Consider the following 13,422-nt stretch of genomic DNA (forward strand, 5'->3'; position numbering starts at 1 on the left):
TTTGTTTTTGCTCATGTTTTGTTCCCCCAAATAATCACCTTGAAAAGTTGGACCCTCACTAATTATTAATTATAAGACTGAAGAATGATAATATTGGTGGTAAATTGGTAATGGTCTATGCATCATTCTTCTTAACTAATTTGTGCCACTTGATTATTTGTTTTTGCTTGTCTTTTATTCCCCCAATCATGTTCATGTACCTTGAAAACTTGGTCACTAATTATTATATATTGGTAGTCCTGCATATTGTATATTTTATACATATATATAATTATACACCATATTCTGATCAACTAACTCAATTCTCAAACAACCTTCCAGTTAGTTATGACATATATATTATACATATATATATATATATATTATACATATATATAATTCCAACATACTACTACTTGTGATTATTGATTATCAGTTAATTTTGACGCGCTTGAGCACCGTCAACCATCCTCTCTCCTTAATTATAGTCTCCCAAAAACATATAAAATCAAGGGATATTTTGGATGCGGTCCCTAATCCTTAACATTTTTTGATTAAAACCTTAATATTATTCAAAGTTTGATCAAGGTCCCTTGACTTTGTACACCTCATTATATTACTATTAATATTTATATTTTTATAGTTTTGACATTAATTATTTGATATTTTTATGAGATTTATAATCCTATAAATTTAAAATCCCTCATTATAATACTATTAGAAACGGTTACAATAAAAAAATTCAAACATTTTGATTGAATAAATGGATAAAAAATATGTAAAAATAAGAAATAATAAATGGCAAAAGAATGTATCCATAGTGTTAAAAAAATTGGTACATTTTACAAAAAAATTGGTACATTTCACATATAACAAAGTGGTACATTAATAAAGAAGAATGGGTACATTAGAAATAAATTAGGGTACAAATAAAAGATTAAAATTTATGAATACAAATGAATTTTTAAAAATATAGTCGCTAAAAGAAATTAGTACATGGGTACAAAATAAAATAAAAAGAAAATACTACAAATTTAAAAAAAATGTTACAAATTAAAAGTGGGTACAAACTAAAAATATAAATATATGATACAAAGTTTAGGCATAAAACATAAATATACCATATGTAATTTTTCTATTATTGATTAAATATACAATGTCACGTGACAGTATATACATGGGTACAAACACAAATAAAACTTTAAAAAATATGGGCACAAAAAGGAACTAATATATGGGTACAAATTAAAAATGAAAAGAAAATTGGTACAAATTAAAAAATATTTGCAAATTAAAAATAGGTACAAACTAAAAATAAAATTATATGATGAAAAAATTTAGCCATAAATATAAATATACTAATTGTAACATTTTTAACATTAAAGGAATATATTTAAAAATAAAAATATTTTATTATTCAAATAATTAATGATGTTATTAATACCCAAGGACCTTGATCAAAAATTAATAATGAATAGGATTTTAATCAATGGAGTAACAAAAAGAAGGATGTTAACCTAATTTTCCCTAAAATCAATAATAATTCCGTCCAGTTAGTTATGACAAGTTGTGCAGTTCTGGACTCATCAGCAAGTTCTTCAAATTTATTTAATTAATTAAGAAATGACAATTAAAAACGTGACAGATATTCTTAGTTGTTATAATAAGTAGAGAATGTACCTTTCAACATATCGCAAGCTAGCTCTAATTCGATCGTGGGATGACTCAATGCCACTGCATATATAGGACGTATATAAAACGGGCTGCAAAATAGAACCCACAACCTTTGCCGGTGTATCATGCTAACTTAATAACTAATGTCCTAGTGGCCTGGAATGGGAGAGTTTTATGCATGCATGGACCACGGGACACGGAATCTCTTACTTATTTTCGAATTAATGTTGTATCAAATTTAAAAAATCAATGCCCATGAATAATTATTTGAGCTGGCTACGTCTTGAAACGACAATTTCTTCAGCCCCCTTCTGTCAAAGATTGTCGTGTCTGGATTCCCAAGCATATGCATGAAGGTTTTACAGCGTTTCTGGAATTCTAAAACCAGGGGAGATGCTCCAAATATAATGCCATCTCTACACAAAATTAACATATTCTAGAGTTACGCAAATTTGAAATGTAAAAATCACATTTGGACTTATTTTGCATTTTGATGTTGATTCCACTCTAATGGAGAAAATACAAATTTTTTTTATCTCATTTATTTTTGTCTATATCTCATAGGACACACCTTTATATATATATATATATATATATATATATATATTTTATTTATTTATTTATTTATTATTATTATTATTATTATTATTATTATTATTATTTACAAGAAGGAATAGAGTAATATTTTATTAAAACATTACAAACAGATATAGATGTGCTAATTGGGTATATTATTTTAGTGACAAAAAAATCGATCTGGAGTGAAAAGTTTAAACAAACAAACTTGAGTAACCACTAAAACAGCCACCACATGTGGATTCCACATATGGATATTTTATATCAATATATTGAAGAGCTTTTCCGGCTAATTAATAAGAAATATAAAATTTACATTTGAAGGATTTTGTTTTTGTATCACCCATTGAAGATATGTATGCGGATGTAATTTAATTGACAGTAAAAAAAACTAAAAAACATTGGCTATCAGAAATTGATGGAACAGTCAAGGGTGGCCAGTGTGTCGAAACCACGTGGTGTGTCCCCCATTCCCACATGATTGAGGGATAAGTACACTGCTGACAGCTCAGCTGTATAGCCTGTATTAGGGGAAATTTTTTTAGTTACGACGGGAATACGAATGGTATATCACGTGTTTTTATGTAAATGGTGGAAAATTTTAATTTTTAAGTTATTAACCTTTTAACACACATATCCCACAATTTATAATTTTATATAGAGACACGTGATGTACCAACTCGTGTGTACCACCTCGTATGACGGTTACACTGAAAAATCTCTCGTATTAGGGTTAACTGCCTGCCCGATCGTTCCATTCATCTAATCTAATCCAACTATTGATCCAATTAGTATGCATTATAATTACTTTGATTAATGTTTGATTATCGCTGATTATCTAATAATATCCCCCTCGTGTACCTCCGGCGCTAGCTAGGGTTACCTCTTAACTAATATTTCCCTCTCCTTTGTATATAAATATCCCATGCAAGATATAATGCAACCATCAACCCCATCTCCACAAGTCTCAACTCATATCTCAACTAATACGCAGGTCTTCGAGGAAAGAAATCATGGTAGGCGTTTTCCGGCGGTCTCTCTCTTTCCCAAACAAAATAAACCCAAGCAATATTCCAAATAACCGTAACCACCGTCCATCAAAAGTCCGACCGCCGTTGTCTCGTCACACCAGATCCATCAGTCTTCCAACCGGACCCCACCCCTTCATTTCCCACCTCAAAGAACACATAGCCAGCCTTCAATCCTTCAAATATTCCTATTCCACCACCAACTCCTCCTCTTCCTCCTCAGCCCCCTTCTCCGATTGGCTATGCGAAGGCTTGACCCGCCTCAAAGACTTGCACCACTGCCTCGATGACACTCTCCGCCTTCCCCAAACCCAAGAATCCCTCCGCCGTCTCAAAGGCTGCTGCTCCGTCGATAACCTTCTCGACCAATTCCTCCGTTTTGCCGACATCTACGGAATATTCCGCACCTCCGTTTTGGCTCTCAAACAGGATCACTCCGCTGCTCAAGTGGCTTTGAGGAAGAGAAACGACTCCCAGGTAGCATTGTACGTCAAAGCTAGAAAGAGAATGGCCAAGGAAATGATAAAGCTAGTCAACGCACTTCGTTCCATCGCACGGCCAGCACCGGCCGCGGCCACGCCGTTCGAGTACGTTGGCGACGATATTAGTTACTATAACGTTGACCATGAGCTGGCGGGTGTTATGAGCGAGGTCGTTCAAGTGACGGTCGCGGTGTCTCTTGCACTTTTTACTGGAGTCGCGGCAGACATATCATTCGGCGGGCCCACAATATCATCATCCAAATCGACTGTCACGTCGTCAATGCGGGCAACGTGGATGGGAATATTCAACATCAAGGCAACGTTAGATAATCAATTATGTACTGATCGTCACGAAAACCCAGTACGAGTTAGTAATAATATCGGAGTTGGGAGCTTGCGTAACTTGAAAAAGAAAGGAGATGAAGAAGTCAAAACAACATTAAAGAAGATGCAGGAATTGGAGGCGTCCATGGCTGGGATTGAAACTTGCTCCGAAACAGTTTTCAGGAGTTTAATCAACGCTAGGGTTTCACTGCTCAACACTCTCACCCTACTCTAAATTATTGTTTACTACTTGTGTACATTTAATTAAATATATGTGTTCAAATTCTATTATATATTTTTCCTTTTTAGTTTCTATACAAATTAAGGAATGTTCTTGTTGATGTTTTTCTTTCCCATCATTTTATTAATTCTTCTCCGTCGTCGAATTAAATTAATAGAAGACTTGTGTGCAATAGCATAAAGCGTTGGGGTTAATATTGCAGCCGATGATTAACAAGTAAATGTGCTTCATTAGAGTAATGTTATTCATACCATATTTTTGTACCACATTTTCATACCACCCTAGGTGACATTTGATGTGAACAGCCATATCATTTGAATTAATCAAATTTTTAAATTTAGTTCATTATTTAATAAACTAATATTTAAGAAAAACTAGTTACTTAAATGATGATTGTAGTATACGAGGAGTCTTTCTCCTTCCTTTCCTTGGGTTTTGCAAATTTTTCAAATGATGTGGCTGTCCACATCAGATGCTACGGTGGTATAAAAATGTGGTATAAAAACATAGTATGAATATCATTACTCGCTTCATTAACTAATTATTAATTTATTACCGATATTGACAAAACCTCCATGCACGCATGATGAGAAAGGTAAAGATGAGGATGCCAAATCATGACATACATTCTGTTTTTAATTAACTAATTGTAATGTGCTATGTTTTTGAGTTTATGCAACAACCTCCTGGTTTTACTGATTCTAATCTGCCAAATCATGTGTGTAAACTCAAAAAGTCTCTATATGGCCTCAAACAGGCTCCTCGGGCATGGTTTGATAAACCCTTTCAAGCTCTCAAGTCCTTTGGTTTCACTTAATCTTGTTATGATGCATCTCTCTTTGTCATCAAAGATCCTGTTCTAGTTATAGTATTGGTTTATGTGGATGACATATTGATCAGTGGTCCTGATCCGTCAGTGTGCAAGCAGTTTATTCAGAAACTTGGGTCTCTGTTTCCAGTCAAGGACTTAGGTCCTCTTCACTATTTTCTGGGGTTGGAAGTTCAACGATCATCAAAAGGATTATTTCTTCATCAAAGCAAATATCTTCTGGATTTACTTCAGAAAACCAAAATGGAAGGTGCCAAGCCATGTTGTACTCCTCTTGGCACTACTAAACTGGATCACAGTGGCATTCCTCTCTCCAATCCCACTGAATATCGATCCCTGGTTGGTGCCTTACAATATTTGACTTGGACTAGGCCTGATATCTCTTTTGCTGTCAATCAAGTTTGCCAATTCATGCATACTCCCACTGAACTTCATCTGCAAGCTGCTAAAAGGATTCTTCGATTCCTCAAGGGCACCTCTGATCATGGTTTATGGTTTCAGAAAAGTTCTCTTCATCTTTCTGCATTTTCTGATGCCGATTGGGCTGGTTGTTTATTTGATTGTCGTTCCACCAGCGGCTTTTGCTTATATCTTGGCACAAACTTAATCAGCTGGAGTGCTAAAAAGCAGGCTACAATGGCTATATCCTCCACTGAAGCTGAATATCGATCTCTGGCCCATACTGCCGCTGAAATTACATGGATCTGCAAGGTGTTTCATGATTTTGGTTTTCCCTTATCCTCCAAACCTACAATCTGGTGTGATAACATATCTGCTATCTCTCTTGCCTCCAATCCTGTCTTTCATGCTCGAACAAAGCATGTTGAGATAGATTATCATTACATTCGAGAGTTGGTTCTTGCTAATCTGCTTTAAGTTCAGTATGTGTGTACTGAGGACCAAATTGCTGATATTCACACTAAATCTTTGACCAAGAACCGGTTTCTTCTTCTTCAATCCAAGCTATCTCTTGGAACTCCAACTTCTTCCAAGCTCAGCTTGAGGGGTGTAAAGATGAGGATGCCAAATCATGACATAAATTCTGTTTTTAATTAACTAATTGTAATGTGCTATGTGTACAAGTTAGTTAGAAAGGTTATTGGTTGTTATTGATGTTATGACTATAAATACCATACTCATGTAATTATTTTTGTTAAGTAATGAAATTGTAATATTTCAGAAAGATATTTTCCTCTCAGTTTCTATAAAAGGCAACCAACATGCGTTGTATACATGCGTGGAGAAAGGCAACCAACCTAGCTAGCATGGTTGCATGGGAGCCAACCTGGCACGGTGTTATTATCTTAATAATGTTATAATTAATGTCGGGACCGGACTAACTTGTTTTTGTTATTGTAATTATACATGCGTTGTATAATTAGAAGAAGAGGGTTTACGAGCAGCCTTGTTTTCTTGGATAGAGGGTTTTATGTGATTCAAGTGGAAACGGACTCTAAGGGGCTTGTGGATATGATCAATTGAACAACAAAACCAAATGTCATTGTCAAAAGTCTTCTCTTCAACGATAGTAAAAAAAAAAAAAAAAAGGTCTTCTCTTTAACATTAAGTGAGTGCAAATGCAATTGAGGTCAGTAGTAGAGTTTATATTTGCTCCTCAAAGTTGTAATAGGGCAGCGCATCTAGTGGCTTTGTTTGTCTCTAGCATAGGTAGCTTTCATACATGAGATTCTTTTGAACTAGAGTGGTTGTTCAATAACTTCCGACATAAACGTTGTGATTCGAGTTTAATTATACTTATCTTTCGAAAAAAATTATACATGCGTGCGTTGTATGTATATATGTATGACATTATAGGTATTCTCCAAATACTATCACAGACGTAGCTGATTTAACTTTAGGCTTAGCATGTTTTTGTTCTCAAATACAACGAGGATTTATAGTAGAGATATTAGTGGTCCTTAATTATTCCTAATAATACTAGGGAACTTTTAATTTAAATACCTAATCTCAAACAACTGTAAACTAAAATATCATATTTTTAGTTTGGGTAATTCTATTTTACTACCTCAAGTTTCACACAAATTACATTTTACTACACTTACTTTTTGCTTCTCACATTCATACCATATAGTTTGATTTTTAGGTCGCTTTCCTACTTCCGTTAGAATTTATGTCAACTCAACTGATGACCTGTCGTAACTTTTGCACACCAAACAAGACACATGGAGTGACAAATATAAATAAATATTAAAAAAATAATTAATAAAATCTGGAAAAAACAACTTGCACCTAGCCACCCTCTTCATGCTCACCCTCTCTTCCTCCTCATAAATCTTCTGAACCTGATCGTCTACTCCGTTCTCCTCATTCTCCCCCTTCAAGTAATAGGTATGTAATTTGAATTTAGCTATAATATTAATGTAGGTTGTCATACGCATAATGCATTTTTGTTCACCACCATTTAATTTGGTGTATGTTTATCATCCTATTTATTACCGTTAAATGAGTTTGAATTTTGAGATTTGTTCATATCCATTACACAAATCTCGAAATTCAAACTCATCTAACGATGATAAATAGAATGGTGAGCATACACCATATTAAATGGTAATGAGCAAAAATACTCCCTCATACGCGGATAGGTAGTGATGGATGGTTGGTGAATGTATGATCATTTAGGAATATAAGGGAAAAAAAAATGTGTTTGAAGATTAACAAAAAGAATGGCAAAACTGGTCGTTAGTTTCAATTTCAATTTCAATTCTCAATCGTAACAGGCTGAAGTCCTATTCAATCTAAATATAAAATCTCAATTCTTAAACGCACCTTTGATTCAAGTCCTACGTAATAAAATAGAGGGTCCTTTGATTCAAGTCCTACGTAATAAAATAGAGGGTGAAGTGCTAATTTAGTCCCTGAATTATCATCTCAGTGAAAATTAGGTCCCTAAATGATTTTTTTCAATAAATAAGTTCATAAATTCATTAAAAATTGCTAATTTCATCCCTAATATTATATTCAAAGTTATTTTATCCAATTTTTTCGTCAACTTAAATCACGACACACTTTAGAGTGTCATACTGTCATTTTCTCATTTATAAGCCCTTAACATTTCATATAGATTGCGAATCTAACCTTTAATTTACCCTCCAAAGTTAACTCCATACACTATTTATTTATGAAAAATTATCAATCTACCCTCCAATGTGTATTACATGCAAGTAACGTGACCTAAATTGACGGAAAATGAAATATAGTAGTTTCAAATCTAATATTAGAAATGTAATTGACATATTTTTATAATTCAATGACTGATTTAAAAAAAAAAAATTAATTTAAAAACTTAATTTTTATTCAGGCGATCATTTAAAAATTAAATTAACAAGTCACTGTAAATTAAAAAGTTGGATTGAAAGTTTGGGACCGGCCTTCAGCGGGCGCTGGCCAAATGATGACTCATTGTCAAAAGCACCAGCGACCAAGTGAGAAAACCAACCACCTGCACTTCACCAACCTATATTCTATCTATCAGTTGTCAAATATGACATGATGACAGTAAAAAAGAGAGAAAAAAATGTTGGAGGCAGATCTGCCGTCCTGTTTGGGTGCCATTTTCATTCATTTATATTTTGTGCGGTCACGATTAAACCATGTTAATATTTTATATTAAATTTTTTATAGAGATAATGAGACAAAAAATAATAAGAATATAAAATGTTGATGTGACTTAACCGTGATCGCACAAATAAAAGGGGATGGGAAGGGCAGACAATCTGCCTAAAAAAATGTTAAGACTTTCCTATATCCGGAAAGGGATAATTTCTAGATCACTTCCATTAAATCTTGTCAATCAACAAATCTGAACCTTTAAAATTTAATCTAACGGTTAAAGTTATTATAATTTTTAAAGAACCTCTTGTTTTTAGCAATTTGATCAAATTTCAAAGACTCGGATTAGTTGATTGATAAGATTCCCTTTCCCCTAAATCCTAAGATATAGATATCCTGCATCTTAGATTCTTACACCAACCCTTCCTCATCTTGATCCTCATCCTCCTATTAAACATCCAATTCCCTTTTAAAAAGCATCATAATTATTACTACTATTATTCAGAAATTATGATTTTCTTGAAATTTTTGGTTCGGAAATTTACCTTCACAGATCCACACCCATGAAAACATAACATGCATAACGGTTACTTGCCTGTCATATATCATTTTTGTCATTAATTGGATGTCATGATCATTTATTTGACCTTTCAATTAGCCTTTTTCTTTTCTTTTTAATTTGCACCAAAACCTTTTTAGCTACTTTTATGAATCATAATTACAAGTACTTACTATAGGGAATTTGAAATTTTGAATTCCAAAAACATGGAAATTGACTGATTTGGCTTTTCATTCCAGGTTGAGTATACCTGAGACGGAAAATTCCAATACGTACACATATGCGTGGGGGTATAAATGAAGATATGAAAATAAAAACGCAGTAAGGATGGAATACACCTAATCACACGGGGCAACAATGAAATAATCTGAAAAATAAAAAAAGAGACGTTAGCCATATCCCGCCAGGTTTCCCCTGTTTGAGCAATTAAGGAAGGAACATAATTGAACAGTTCACCAGACGCGCAGAGCAGTAAATACCAAATTACCAAGTAAAGCCATTCATACCTATTTAAAATCTGCACACACAAAACCCAGATCAGAAAGAAAAATCAGAGAAATCAGAGAATGTTGGTGGTGCCTTGCAAGTTATTTGGTAATTAAGTTAAGGAGATTGCTCGTGTGTCCACATTCAATTGAGAAATACTGAGAATTGTGATGGGTTGCGCCGCCTCAAAGTTGGAGGATCTTCCGGCTGTGGCATTGTGCCGAGACCGGTGCATGTACCTGGAGGAAGCTCTCAGCCAAGCCCCAGTTCTGGCTGATGCCCACGTCGCTTACTTGGCCTCCCTCAGGACCCTTGGCCCCGCTCTCCACCGTTTTTTCCATGACATTCCTGCAGGAAATGAACCGCCTCCGCCACCAGAATCAGACTCGCACCTCCAATTCCCTTCCGACTCCGAATCCGAATCCAAGGAGGACCACACCGTTAAAAAGTTGGGTGAAACGCCGACACCCGTTTCGGAGCATGATCAATATTTCAGGGAAGGGGAGGGGGAGACCTACAAAAATTCAGGCAGCCGACTGACTTCCGAACCCCGTCCTCCGCCACCGCCTCCGCCCAGCTCCGCTTGGGATTTCCTTAATCTGTTTGATGCCTACGAGAGGGAGATTTACCTAGCACCATTTTATTCTTGCACTAATTTGGATCTCGAAGAAGCTGCTCATTCTCCTGCACTTGCTGCTGACAAAATCAAAGTCGGTAATTGTGGCGGCAATAACGATATCAATGTTAAACACAACACTAAAAATATTGGAGATGATCAGGAAGAGGAGAGTAGGTCAGGGAAGAGTAAGACGACTCATATGGCGACGTCGACGGCAACTCCTCCGTCTGTCTCTGTCTCGGCCCCAGTCCGAGAAGAAACAGAGGCGATGCGGGAGCTTAATCTTCTATTTGACAGGGCCTCTGAGTCCGGGAATCAAGTTTTATTGTCGCTACAGTCTCATCATCACACAATTTCTCTTGATCAGGGTAACTTATCCATTCCAATTTTCTCAGTCAATTTTTAGTATTATTCCAAATTAATAGATAAAGAATGCATAATTAATTTGACGAATTGGCGTTGGAGAAGCAGAGTATGGATTTGATGACCGTGAAGGCTTGGTGATGAGTTCACAAAACCTTTCTTACACTCTGAAGACGCTTTTCCTGTGGGAAAAGAAACTTTACCATGAAGTCAAGGTATATATATGCTTCTTTTCTTCATTAGCTTTTGCTGATTAATCGAAATTTTAAAGCATAATCTTGACTACTTAATTGTGCTATATATATAATTAGGCTGAGGAAAGATTGCGCATTACCCACGAGAAGAAGAGTAGAATGCTGAAACATTTAGAACATGGCAAGGGTAATACTACCAGTGCTGCTGAGGCTCCCAAACTCAACTCCCTTCGCAGTGCAGTCCGCGATCTTTTAACAAAAATGAAAATTGCAATTCAGATTGTTGACAGAATATCAATTACCATCAACAAGTTGAGGGACGAGGAGCTATGGCCGCAGATTATCAAATTCATCAACAGGTATATCCATTCTATCCCACCACCGTTGAAGAATATCTTCAATTCTACGGAGTGTCAAGTGATTAGTGAACTTGTTTTTGTGCTTGTAGGTTACTCGACATGTGGAAAGCTATGGTAGAATGTCACAAGAGTCAGTACCGAGCAATGGTGGAAGCCAAGGGTTTAGATGGCGTTGCAATATCCAATGCAAAGTTGAGCGGCGCACATGATGCTGAAACTGCAATTCGACTCAAGTTAGAGCTTCAAAACTGGAATGTGTGCTTCTCCAATTGGATTGTCGCCCAAAAGGTGTATGTAAAAGCATTAAACGGATGGGTTCAGAGATGTCTTCTACACGAACCAAATGTAGCCGATCAAGAATTAACAGCAGACGAGGATATTGGAGCACCGCCCATTTTTGTGATATGTAATGAGTGGTCACAAGCTATGGATAGACTCTCAGACGAGGAAGTTGTTGAAGCCATCGGGGGATTCACAAGCAGTATACATACGCTTTTAATGGAAGGCAACAATGATAATGTAGAAATGGTGCAGCAAAGGATGGTAGCTGAAAACAAAGATGTAGCAAGGAAAGTAAAGTTTTTGGAGGCAGAGGAGGGGAAGGAACAGAATATACTGCATAAGCTGATGCGCGGTAGAGGAGGAAAAAAGAACGTTGCTTCGAGTAGTTTGCGAGCAGGAGAAGATGAGTCGCACGGAGAGAGAGTGCAGCAACAGAGTCGGAGTGACAGGAATATTAATCTAGTGTGGGATTTGAAGCAGACATTGATGGCGATGGAGAAATTCACCGCAAACTCATTGCAAGCATACAATGAGATTCATGCACACATTGAACTACAAGAAGTCAGCTGCAGGCAATCCGGATGATGAATTAACAAATAAAAGTGCCAAGTCTGTACTTCTTTTATTTTTTTAAAATAAAAAGATCTTAAGCCACTTAGCTTTCTTAATGATGAAACTTTGTTCGGCTCCGATCTCAAAAGCGGGAGGTGGTGGAATGGAATGCATATTTTAATACTATAGGCTACCCATGTGTATAATATTGTTTGTTCTAAAAAAAAAATCTATCAAGAACTGGTTTTTGTACATAGTTTTGTTTTGTTTTATGCATACTCTTCATTTTCATTTTTTAATACAATCGATGTTATTTGCATTAAAGAGTAGGATAATGAGTTAAACGTCACAATAGACTAACCATAGTAATTTAGTTCAAAATCGCTTTTGGACAAAATCGAATCTAAGACATTTCTTATAAATGAAAAGGAATATCACTACATAATAGTAATAAGTGTTCACTTTTCATTTTCATTTTGTATCTTCATTTTTATCTAACAACAAAATATAATCTAAAAAGATGATCTTCTTCCTCTTCACTTATAAGTGAGTGGTTATTGTGAGGTTTAGTCCACTCTCCCACTCTTTTAGTATAGATAATATTGTTTTTTTATACAAATAAAAAATAATCTCCTAACATTTTCCATATATTTGATACCAAAATTATTGTTCGATGCTTTTAGCCTAAATCTATTGAAGTGTTAAATATCGTGTATACCAAAAAAAAAAAGGAAAAAAGAAAATAATAATGTTACATTTATCACATTTTTTATGCTACATTGTAGATTGTATCATCTCTTTAATAGATATAGGATCAACCAACAAATACGAATTTTATCTCTACTAATTAATAAAACACTCATTGTCAACCAAAATCCTATGAAATTACCAGTTTAACCCTCTAATTAAAACAGAACATGAATAAAAAATATGAGGCAAAAATGTAATTTCACACAAACAAATTTTACTGTTTTTTTTTCAAAGCCACACCTACATATAATCCTAACATATCTCTAATTTAAAAAAAATAAAAAAATTCCCACTTCCACATTCTCTAGCACCCTCTTCCTCTCTCCTTCTATTTCAAAAACAAAAATAAAAAATTTTCTCACACACTTTATGTGTGCCTATATGCTAGTATCTATTAAAGAGATATTACAAATGGGAAGTGTTATTGACACCAAAAAAAATCTCATTTTATATTTCTCATAAGTGTATTTTTCTTTGCAAATATAGAAAGTTTGAAGTGTAGAATGAGATTTTTGAAGTGCTAATAACAATTTTTTTACAAATATGGTATATAAA

The 13,422-nt window shown here is 34.9% G+C and overlaps 2 protein-coding genes across 2 annotated transcripts; both read left to right on the forward strand.

Moving 5' to 3' along the window:
* The first annotated feature begins 3,242 nt into the window (after positions 1-3,242).
* Positions 3,243-4,298, forward strand: LOC103440206 (uncharacterized). The gene has a single exon (XM_008378872.2). The coding sequence runs from the start codon at positions 3,243-3,245 to the stop codon at positions 4,296-4,298; it is 1,056 nt and encodes a 351-aa protein (XP_008377094.1).
* A 5,369-nt stretch (positions 4,299-9,667) lies between these two features.
* LOC103440204 (protein ALTERED PHOSPHATE STARVATION RESPONSE 1-like) lies at positions 9,668-12,369 on the forward strand. Its single transcript, XM_008378871.4, has 4 exons — positions 9,668-10,735; positions 10,839-10,945; positions 11,042-11,283; positions 11,373-12,369. The coding sequence occupies exons 1-4, from the start codon at positions 9,919-9,921 to the stop codon at positions 12,148-12,150; spliced, it is 1,944 nt and encodes a 647-aa protein (XP_008377093.1). The 5' UTR covers positions 9,668-9,918; the 3' UTR covers positions 12,151-12,369.
* Positions 12,370-13,422: the final 1,053 nt, after the last annotated feature.

The sequence above is a fragment of the Malus domestica genome, chromosome 08 (genome assembly GCF_042453785.1).
Source record: "Malus domestica chromosome 08, GDT2T_hap1".
In the NCBI taxonomy this organism is placed as follows: Eukaryota; Viridiplantae; Streptophyta; class Magnoliopsida; order Rosales; family Rosaceae; genus Malus; species Malus domestica.